General features: G+C 35.7%; 1 protein-coding gene across 2 annotated transcripts; it reads right to left on the bottom strand.

Annotated features, from left to right (window-relative positions):
* Nucleotides 1–1,367: 1,367 nt before the first annotated feature.
* Nucleotides 1,368–11,417, bottom strand: LOC121735886 (protein Pixie). Of its 2 annotated transcripts, none has more exons than XM_042126869.1 (12): nucleotides 11,325–11,417; nucleotides 10,878–11,092; nucleotides 10,553–10,768; nucleotides 9,254–9,461; nucleotides 7,673–7,859; nucleotides 6,680–6,801; nucleotides 6,106–6,206; nucleotides 5,734–5,911; nucleotides 4,674–4,795; nucleotides 4,078–4,274; nucleotides 2,237–2,471; nucleotides 1,368–1,545 (listed from the first exon to the last, which is right to left on the bottom strand). In XM_042126869.1, exons 2-12 carry the CDS (start codon nucleotides 11,088–11,090, stop codon nucleotides 1,498–1,500), a joined length of 1,827 nt encoding a protein of 608 aa, XP_041982803.1. In that variant the 5' UTR covers nucleotides 11,091–11,092; nucleotides 11,325–11,417; the 3' UTR covers nucleotides 1,368–1,497. The 2 variants fall into 2 exon arrangements, with proteins under 2 accessions (XP_041982803.1, XP_041982802.1); XM_042126868.1 differs by having other exon boundaries at nucleotides 11,268–11,372.
* Nucleotides 11,418–11,788: the final 371 nt, after the last annotated feature.

Below are 11,788 nucleotides of genomic sequence, written 5' to 3' on the forward strand. Positions count from 1 at the left end.
GCGTATTCCCTCTTAAAAAGACCGGCAACTCACCAGCAGCTCTTCTGATAAACTTTACAATAGCTCTTCGAATAACCTTAAAGAAAACAGAAAAGACAAGAGAAATTAGTAAAAGATAATAGAATAGCTGTGATTATTATATTCAAAGTTTCGCCATCGGCATTACTCATAGAAGTCGCTTGCATTTTTACACGAATAATCGTGCAAGAGTTATAACCCAAAGGAAAAGATAAACACGTGCGCCAGATTGTTTTAACATGTTTATTTTGGTGAACTCAAATAAACAAATAATCTGCAATAAGCGCATGTTTTATTATTAATGTGATATATGTTATTATTTTTTCCGTACAATAAAGGTCTACATTGCTTTAAAATCGTTATTTTAAGTCAAAATAATTCCAAAAAATTTACATAGGTTTATCATAGGCCATGCAAACGAAAAATCAAAAAAAGAGCTCTTGCACGTTTATTCGTTAGGGCCATCGATATTTATAAGTCCGGAACGAATTAATAAAAAAATAATCTAAAGCCACCATATTCTTATTAAGTACTTTATTATATGCCGTGTGACTAACAAAAGTAGGATATTAGCTTATTTTTTTTTTCAACACATATCATTCATGACTTCGTCACGATCTAAACAACAGCGACAGACTCGTCATCAATGTTGTTTACGTCATTCAGTCATCAACTATAAATATACAATAGTAGACGAGATCCCGCGAACTACTGACTCATACAGCATTCATATTAAGATCCTATGCGTAACGTCGGCGTGTCTGTGGCTCAGTGGTTAGCGCGTTGTCGCGTAAAACGGGGGTCGTGGCTTCGGATGCCGCTAGAGTAGTGTTACTCAGCCTTTTTAGGGTTCCGTACCCAAAGGGTAAAAACGGGACCCTATTACTGAGACTTCGATGTCTGTCCGTCTGTCTTGAAAAAAAATTTACGACTGCACTATTTCGGCCTATGGGCGTGAACAGGAGTTATAGTGTTCTGTGAGCATGAATTTTAAAATGGTTCAACTTCACGCGGGCCACAGGTTGAGAATAGCTGATCTATGTGTATAATATTTTGAAAAAAAATGATTATGTATTTCCATTTTCTGGTACCTAATTGGTATACATGTATAGAACAAGTTTTTAAGAACTTACCACGAGCCATGCTTGTCCATATTATGATATTTTCATTTATCGCTGTCGCTCCGCCGTCCGACGATAAAAACTTACAAACGAAAGACGGCTATAAAACAAAGCAATGGGCTATAAAAATAATCCACGCACAACTTTATTATCACACATCAGAGAGACCTTAAAATCTTGTGCGCGGTATATTCATTAATTTTTTAGGTAAGTATTAAAAAAATGAAAAATTGTATAAAACCGATTTATTACAGTAATACATTAATTGGAAATACATTGCAGGCCAGCGCTTGTGACAGGATACATCTTTTATTTAGCAGCATTATATATAAATATGGTATATTACATAAATAGTGTACTAATCTTCCAGGAAAAAGTATTGGCCCGCTCTCTTTTGCTCAATATCCTGAAAAAAGAAGTCAACATTAATAGTATTCAATTCATTAAGATTCTTTTGAAACTTACAACCTTGAAAATATTTGCAATTCTATTTAAGCTGCTTTTAATAGTGCAGGGAGGTAAGCAGGAACAATTGAAATGAATATTTTGTAGCCTTATAAGAGAATTATTGTATTAAGATTTTATCATTTTAAAATTATTAGAAGTAAAATAACAAGCCAAAAAAAAATTGCATTATTATTTTTGACGGTTGCCTGGTAGAAACCGCTTAGTGGTAAGGCCGCCAATTTGCACATTTTTATAAATTGTAAATTTTATTGTACTTAATTGTATTGTCATTGTTTTGTGTCTCTTTTGTTGTGTTCTTCATTTTGTATGTTACTTTATGTGCAAATGAAGGATTTATAAATAAATAAATAAATAAATCATGATTCAAAAGGATATACAGGGTGTAACAAAAAAAGTATTATCACTAATACTTTAGGGTGTGTATGGGTGTATTTTGTGTTGAAAGAGTAACTATTTTTTTCATCTTTGTATGGGAAAACTCAAGATGCGGGGGCTTGTCAATAAAAATAACAAAAAAAATATGCTCTTTTAGCACTGCAACTTTAACAGTGAACTCATGTATAAGGGACACATACTAACCCTAACGCATTATCACTTAGTTTTGTTACATGTTGTATACAATTATTTACCTTAACAGAGGAATGCTTGTTGATCCTAGGTCTGAAGTTGTTGGGGTCTCGTCTGAATGTGATGCCGAGCAGTTCGAGGAACTTGTTCATTCCGTTGAGGAGGGACTGCGGGGCGTGGGCCGTGGCATTGGAGGATGGGGTGCCCTCAAACACTATGACACGGTCCGCGAGGTACGTGGCCATAATGAAGTCGTGCTCCACCACGAAGCCCGTGCGTTTCGCGTGCAATATGAATCTGGAAAAGTATACTTTGGTTAATCATTTCATATTACAAGGAAATAGTGACTTTGGCAGTCAACATAATATATTATATGTATAATGTACACTGATAAGCATTTACGTATCATTCCACAAAAAATATGTATAAGATATAAGTTCGGTTATGTTCTTTAGATCAGGGCTTCCCAAAAATATTTGTACTGTGACGCCCTAGGGACTTTCCAATTTTAAAACCAGCCTACATAGGTTATCATAAAAACACTATTTGGACAATTTTATGAGGACCAAATCAAAACATAAGCATAAAAATTCAAAAAAGATATTTCTGAAGATATTAAAGCCAGCAAAGGCTGGCTAATGTGAAGGATGCACTTGCTTTTCTGAGCATAGCTTCTGAAAGCGGGGATGTATGAATGACAATGCGCTCGGCACTCACTCGATTTGGTTGTGGCGACGCACAGTTTGGGAAGCCCTGCTTTAGATCATTACGAACAAGACTGCATTCGTAACTCAACAAAAAAATTTGTGGGTTAATACACAAATGCTTAACAGCTACCATAAGTGACGTTTGTTTTACTATTTCTCAAGTTTAAAATACTGAATATAATATCAATATTCATAATAAATAACCAGGCTTAGCATAGCCACAGAAGAGATGTGAAAGATTAGAATTATTGACATTTAGGGTCTTAGTGATAGATTTAGATTTACTTGAAGAATCTGTTACTTTGTCTATTCTACTAAAGTCCACCATGCTTAGCATGATTGCCATAATGAGGGTATTATGGCAATCATGCTAAGCATGGTCGACTCTATTATAATAATATATCCAGCCGGCCTAAGATGCGCAAACGAGAAAATCTCGAGATATCTCACTCTCGTGTGTACTTATATTGTCGATAATGCCATAATGTCAAAATCATTTTTTGACATTATGTCGCTAGATTTTGACGACAGATCAACACGAGAAAAATGTATGTCATGTTAGGGTCAATAGATATGAAGAGAAAAGCCATCAAACATCGAGAATACGTGTAGACAAAAATTTTTTCGTTGGCGTATGCTGGAGGGGCTGGATACTAATATTATAAATGTGGAAGTGTCTGTCTGTCTGTCTGTTGCCTCTTCATGCTCAAACCGTTGAACCGATTTTGATGGGTATGGATCTATGTTGACATCCAGGAAAGGACATAATATAATAATAATAATATCTATGGACGCTTCACACCACGTCAGTCTGGCCCCTGGCTAAGTACCTGAAGGACTTGTGTTAGAGGTACCAGACAACGGAAATATATTTAATACTTTTATACTATACATGTGTTTAAGATTTTTATTATATGATACACATATTTAATACACATCCATGACCCAGGAACTTCGAAAACTTTTTGTTCCGTCGGTGGGATTCGAACCCGCGACCCCCGGCTTGAGGTAGCAACAGCCTACCAACTGAGCCACAGAGGTCGTCAATAGATAGGATTATAGGAATTAGGATACTTTTATCTCGAAAAAATGTAAGTACGGTTCGCGCGCGATAAACGCATTATGGCGCAACGGAATTGCGGGCGTCATCTAGTACCTAATAAAATTCATTTTAGCATGATAGCATTATGGTTTACCTTTTAATGACTTTAGCAGCAACTAAACGCTGCTCGGAGTCTAAGTATGCAGACGGTTCATCAATGAGGTAGACCTCAGCAGGTTTCCCGAGACAGAGCACCAGGGCCACACGCTGCAACTCACCACCAGACAGATTCTGGACTTCCTGATCCATGATCTCCTCAATCTTCATTGGCTTCATTACGTCTGTGATAAACTGGAAACAAGAAAGGATTTTATAAGCATTTATGAATACAGTTTTTGAAACATGGAAATTAAATTGTTTGTATTAAGTATTTATTTTGTATTTTTGGAAGAGCAGAAACTCTGCTACATATTTTATTGTACCATCGAGGAAATTTATTCCTAGGCAATTGAGAGACCATCATTTGGTTGGATAATGTCAATGCAATGTTAATAATTATGATTGACAAGCCGGGTTTGACATAGCGTGACCAAACTATTTAGGTCTATCTGCCTAGGAATCAACTTCTCCGATTGTACAACACAATACACAATGGCAAAGAATATTACATCCTGTATTTTTAATAAGTTGCAGTTATTTATTTACATTTTTATCAAAATAAATGAAATGAATTAGAACCTATATAATTACCTGTGGATGAGAGTAGGCATCTCTGATCTTATCGTGTAGCAGATTTCTAACTTGTCCCTGTGACTTTGGAGAGATCTTTTGGGGCTTATAACTTATATGCAACTGCGGCAATTGACTTGCGCCTGAAAGAAATTATTAACAACTTTGTATTGCATTTTATTTATTACTTTCTTATGTAGTTAAAACATTTAAAAGAAGCAAGTTTTCAGTTAAATCAGTACCTGTAAGTATTCACAATATGCATCAATAAGAATAACTACTATAATAAATAGTTACATACTGGTAAGTAATATGTAAATTCAACACTTAACATTAAAACAAATATAATTACAATAATAATACACGTAACTACAAACATATTTGTACCAAATTTATACATTACAAAATGAGACAACTTAAAGAAAGTAAATTCTAAAATACCTTCAGATGGCTTTGAAGCCTCGGCGTGTTTTAAGCATTTTTGAAATACAGGATGGAAAAATAGATCAAATAATTCTGTTCTAGCCATTTCAACTGTTCAAAATACGTTTGCAAGAACGAAAATAGCACAATTAAATATTAGCCTACTATAACCTTAAAATTAACAACTTTGCTTCTCATCTTTTCACACTTTTTCCAACACATAGTAATTTCTAATCATATTGCACAGATTTCATTGTGAATTGTGTTTACTATTTAAATAACTTAAGAGATATTTTGTAAGCTCGATTTTTGTGCCGATTTTTACAAGTTGTCAATTTTCACCAGCTTGTCAGTTGTCATTTGACTTTGACGTAGGCGGTAGGCATAACCATAGACAAATTAACTATTTTTTTAGAATTCACTGCCCTGGCAATGACACTATGTTCAGACTATTCGGTCTAAAATGCAATTTATTTCTTTTCATCAAGCAATTATTTGATATGGGTTTCATTCATTCGTTGATATACTGCATAATATATTCGTTTAAATTTTATTGTATTTGGAATTTCAGTAAGAAAGTAACAAAAATTGATTTTTGTGAGAATAGGTCATCGCCTATTATATATCGCCTAAAATATGTACAAAAAGTATGCATTACCTTCATCAGGCTCCAAGTTGCCAGCCAACATTCTAATGAATGTTGTTTTTCCAGTACCATTTTCACCTAAGAGTACCAAAATCTCAGAATCTGAGAACTCTCCTTGCATTACGCGCAGTTTAAAGTCGCCCATATTTTTCGTCATTTCAGGATATTCATAATGGTTCATTCTTTTGATCTAAAATATTATCAGTAGATAAGTATTAAATAATAATAAATACAAAATAAGAAACAAAGACTCAATCAGAATTATTTTTTTATGAATCATTTGATGTTTAAATGTTTAAGTCTATCATCTGCATGTGAGTCTGAAAATCAAAGAGGAACTTGACTAACAATAATATTTATAAGAATGGTCAAGTGTCAACTTACCTCCTCTTCAGTAGCCGATTCTGCTACCTTAAACACAAGGGATTCAGTTCTGAATCTCATGTTTTCGGTGGGTACAAACCCATCAAGGAATATATTTATACCTGAAAAATAATAATTTGTTTACTTGGACAAGCACTCAAATTGGCCGAGAGCACTGTCTCGCCATTCTACTTGGTAGGTGTAATCAAGGCATAAGGGGGCTATTAAAAATATAGTATATGCAGTGAATAAACACTATAATGGTTCTGATATCTTTCTTTGCCATTTGACTTTTATGTAAGACAAAGACAAGCAGAGCTGGTATCTTGGCTGGTATGGTTATTAGCTGCTGTGTAATTTTTTTCTTAGGAGTTTAGTGCAATAGTACCTCAGCATTTACAAAATATGCAGCACAATATTTTGTAAATGCTGAGGTACCAGTTAGAAAGTTAGTTATTTTGTATAAGTATCATGTTACACATCTCTTTTTTTATATGTAAGTATGCAAAACAGGGCAATGGGCATGATAATATTTGGCCAAATGTGTCAAAGCCATAATCCAAAATTGGCGTACTAATTAATGTTGATATCTTACCTTCTCGCACTGAGAAAGGCATGGTAACTACACCATAAGCACCAGGAACTCCGTACAAACAACAAATGAAGTCGGAGAGATAGTCCAACACTGACAAGTCATGCTCTACTACAATGATGAACCTGTAGACAAAGTTTAAAATAATTACAAAGTTAAGTAGACAAAGTTTGTACAGTTTATGTCGTAACTCATAGGATGATTTGATAAATCGAACTACCGCAAAAATTCTAGGGATTTCGCGAAAACACGGATAATTAGATAATGCTGTTTATATTTTTCAATTTTTCTAAAAAAAGTTAGGTTTTTTGCGAAAACGCGAGTTGCCTTAGCAACATTGCACATTCTTAACGCTGATTGGCTTGATTTTTGCTTACTGGGCAACTCTTATTCTGATTGGTTACTATTTTTTTCTATATGTATATTTGAGGTATTATAGAATTATAAAGGGTAAGAAATGACAATGCCTCTTCATAGGAACTTTACTATTTATTTAACGTTTTTCTTATCTCAATAAGACCAATCAGTGATTTTTTTCGATAATAACTAACGATTCGTTTCGCAATCTTACTAAGGCGACTCGCGTTTTCGCAAAAACACGACCTTTTGTCAGTAAGGTTGAAAAATGTAATCACCATTGTCTAATTATCCGTGTTTTCGCGAAGTCCCTAGAATTTATCTACGATTCGATTTATCAAATCATCTTACAACATATACATAGAATCAAAAATGTAAACTTTTGTTACTATCTCACACACAGTTCCCACTTTAAAAGTGTTAAATACCAATTTTTCCTTTTTTTATATTATTTGCATTTAGATGATGAAATGTTTGTTGTGTGTTTTATAGCACTAGGTGTTATAAAGTATTGAACTTTTACGCAATGGATGAGAACATAATAGAATACATTATTCTATATAGTTCTGGAGAATTTTACTTCCTATTAGGAACTTCAAAATGTAGTATCTGTCTGAATTTATAATAAAAACGACATACTTATCAGGATGGATGAGCGAGCGAATTGTGCGAGCAGCATTGAGACGTTGTTTGACATCCAAATATGAGGAGGGCTCATCAAACATGAAAATATCGCCATCTTGGATGCATACCATGGCGCAAGCAAAACGCTGCAGTTCTCCTCCAGAGAGGGCCGAAATTTCACGGTCACGAATGTGTGAAAGATCTGTAAAGTAATTGACACAAAACATGTGCAGTGAAAGTTAGGTAGCAACTTAACTATCATTGTAATTACACTATCAAATGAATCAGTAATCTTCACACTTTTAACTTAAATATATTACAAAGACAAAAGTGTGTGAGTTATAGTTAATGGAATCAGGCGTTACTTTGCGGAAATCCATAGTTTAAATTTAGTTTGTTATTATTTTTAGCAATATTCCGCGAAAACAACTTCCACCTTTAAGTAAATGAGTGAGTGTACGCATAGGGGCCTTGCACGGATTTGCCAACATTATTGCTTGTGTGGTGGTGGTGTTTGCAAGTTCTTGCATGCGAGTGTACGCATAGGCAGTGTGGGAGGAGGGAGGTGTTGTACGCATGCCTATGCGTACACTCACTCATTTACTTAAAGGTGGAAGTTGTTTTCGCGGAATATTGCTAAAAATAATAACAAACTAAATTTATTTATGTGTGAGTTATGTTTGTTACTTCCAAGGGCGTCGCCAGCCGATGGCGCAGGGGGGGGGGGGGGGGAAGTTTACTTTACCTACAACAATTCATACTTTTCTCATTCTCTTTATATGAGAAAAGTAGGTATGAATTGTAGGTAAAGTCGACAGCACATGAAGCTTTTCACTTGTACTACGAGCCTTCAATCTATTACCAGATTTTAATATTATAGTGGTCGTTGTTTGCATTATATTTAATTTTGGCAACTTTTTTAGAATCTCTAGGGGGGGGGGGGGGGGCAGCTGCCCCTCCCTGGCGACGCCCTTGGTTACTTCGTCACTTAAATTTCATCCAATCATCCAAGCTACTAAGCTTATAACCAGAAGTTGGTTAATAAAATAAAGACAAAATAAGTTTATATACTATAGTTTGTGCGTTTTATGATGATATGCGTGACACATTATAGTTGACAATAGTAGGTAAGTTACCTAACAAAAATTAATCGATAATTTTAAAATATCGAATCACTTCGTAAAGGAATTGCAATCGAAATTATCGATTTCGTACTGACATTTCAGTGGTGCCGGCGATTTAAGATGGCCGCCCTTTTTTATCGATTTGATTTCGATGCAACAGAATCAATCTCCATTGACATAAGTTCCGTTTCATGCATCTGACATTTTTCTAATGTTTTCGTAACAATAATTTTATACTCCTATTTCACAGTTAATATTTATAATTTTATATTCATAAGTTAGCATTTAGCAACTTTGCATTTTTATTCATTTACAATTATAGGAAACATTTGTTTTTGTAGATGGAATATAATTTATTACATTTTGATTTTTTTTGTTTTCTTGTAAAAAAAACCCGTAGCGAGGAATATGAAAACTGTCACCCATTCATCTTAAAACGCACAAACTATAATCTAAACTAAGGTAATCTTACCCAGCATAGCACAAATCTCTGTTTGATTTTTCCTCTCATCCTTCTTGTCAAGCAATAGTCCAACAGTACCTTTCACAGCCTTAGGTATTTGATCTACATACTGAGGCTTGATCAAAGCTTTCAAGTCATCTTCGAGGATTTTAGTGAAGTAGTTCTGCAATTCTGATCCACGGAAATGGGACAGGATCTCTTGCCAATCCGGAGGATCCTAAAAGAAACATTTAATATTCTATGCTTGCTCTTATTTTATTCAGAGTAATGTACATAATTCTGAGGCCATAGCCATCAATAAAAACGATGACGAAATTTGTTATCAAAATGTATGGGATTTGACATTAGTCTTCGCAAGCGAAATGTCATTTAGCGATGACTTATGTTAAACCGCATACATTTTGATAACGAATTTCGACATTTTTACATTCGACATCCCTGATTATTATCGCCCGTAATCCGGTCTTCGGGGGGGAGTGATGTGGCGGTACCCACAATTCGCCTAACATTTCTGCATCGCGCTATCGAAGTTTTCTGAGCGCGTCAGTATATATACGACATCTGAAATGTATCACGTGGGCTTCGGCCTGACCGGGCATAACACCTCGCTCGGTCAGAAGATCTTCCTTTGGGGTCGCCACGCATTATTCCCACATTGGTGACCCTCGACAGAACACGCCTCCTTCATTATTATCACTCCCCGCCCCTCCGCACCGCACCAGCCAGCATCGCCTCATCGGGTACCTCGTCCACTAGCCACAATGTACCGCGGCCTGGGCGACTCCGCATCGGCATCATCAGGCTTTCTCACTACACCGAACGGTCAGCAAGCAGAGCACATCTCTCCTGGTCAGCACGTAGCATCGGCCCCGCGCGGCAGCTTATCCGACTCACAGGATCCCGTGCAGCAGCTTACAGTTTCGACTCACTGGGACTCACTGGAACTCATTGGCACTGGCGACTCAAGCGACAAGACTTCAAGATTCGACCTCCGGTCTTCGGGGGGGAGTGATGTGGCGGTACCCACAATTCGCCTAACAATCCTGCATCGCGCTATCGAAGGGCAAGATATATACAACGTCTGAGATGACGTCAGTGCGCTTAGGCCTGACCGAGCATACCACCTCGCTCGGTCGGAAGATCTTCCTTTGTGGCCACCATGCATATTATCCCACATTTTTAACAAAAGGTACTTTGTCTAGGGGCCTGATCACTATTAATATTATGACAATCTCTAGTTAAAAAGTACTGTTATTTTATCTGTTTTATTACAACAATAGTGTCCAAATAACAAACCAAGATACTTACAGCAAATCGACCTAAATTAGGCTTTTGCTTTCCAGCCAATATTTTCAAAGCTGTAGACTTTCCGATACCGTTTTGACCGACCAAACCCAACACTTCACCAGGTCTTGGAATGGGAAGACGATGCAACTTGAAAGAATTCTTGGAATATCTATGAGTTGTATGCTTCTCCAAGTTGGATGGTATATTGATGATTGTGATAGCATCAAAAGGACATTTCTGTAAAAAAAATATTAGTAGAACTGTAGAAAAGTTAGTGTGCAAATTAGGCTCTTTAAAATTTTATAATCAAGTAATGGTTTTGAATAATAAGTAAAAACTTGTATACCTTGACACAAATACCACAACCAATGCACAGTTCCTCTGATATGGTAGCGATCTTATCGTTGGGGGTTACTTCGATGCAGAGCTTGCCCATACGGACCACCGGGCAGCTCTTCTTGCACTCTTGCCTACATCTTTTAGGCTTGCAACGATCAGCATTTACGATCGCAATACGTGTAAGTTTATCGGTCTCCTCATTGGCTTTTTTTCGAGACATCACTGTTAACACATTAGACACAGGTTAAAACATAGGATTAACGTAGCACAACAACTATATCAAGTTAAATAAAGATCATTATGTGGCATAATTTAAGATTCAAAAGATAACCTCAACTTTCCACCTTAAGCTATGTTTATCCTCACAAATGCAATTCTTAGAATTATAATTAATTACTTATCGTTTGGTGCAGGTTACAAAATTTGTTTTGTAATTGAAAAAATAGAATAATACCTATTTTAACAAGCAAACGTTGGCTAAGACCTGCCTACGTTCGCGTGTCCTAAAAATCGTAATGTCAAAAGGACATTAAAAACTTTTGACAATGACGTCGATACACTATTTTTTTGTTGTCTAAGTTTGTCTACATCAACTATCAAGTCTACATTGATCAAAAATTTATAAATTGCATTATAGTAGGAGATCCGGCCATAGAATGACCCTCACCCATCGTATTACGGGATGAAAATGATTTTTTTATAAAATTAAATATGTTAAAAAATTTATTTACAGGAGGTTGTCTGAAAAATTTGGTGCAAAGTGTAATTAATTAATAATTAAAAAAATATTTTTTTTCAAACATTACACTCATTCCCTTACGCAAAAAACTGTATACTAATCGAAAGTATGTAGCTCATAGAATATGCAAACGCTGGGTTGACTTTTTTTTTCCGGTGCAATTATCAGGTAGGCAGGTA

The sequence above is a fragment of the Aricia agestis genome, chromosome 18 (assembly GCF_905147365.1).
Source record: "Aricia agestis chromosome 18, ilAriAges1.1, whole genome shotgun sequence".
NCBI classification, from domain to species: domain Eukaryota; kingdom Metazoa; phylum Arthropoda; class Insecta; order Lepidoptera; family Lycaenidae; genus Aricia; species Aricia agestis.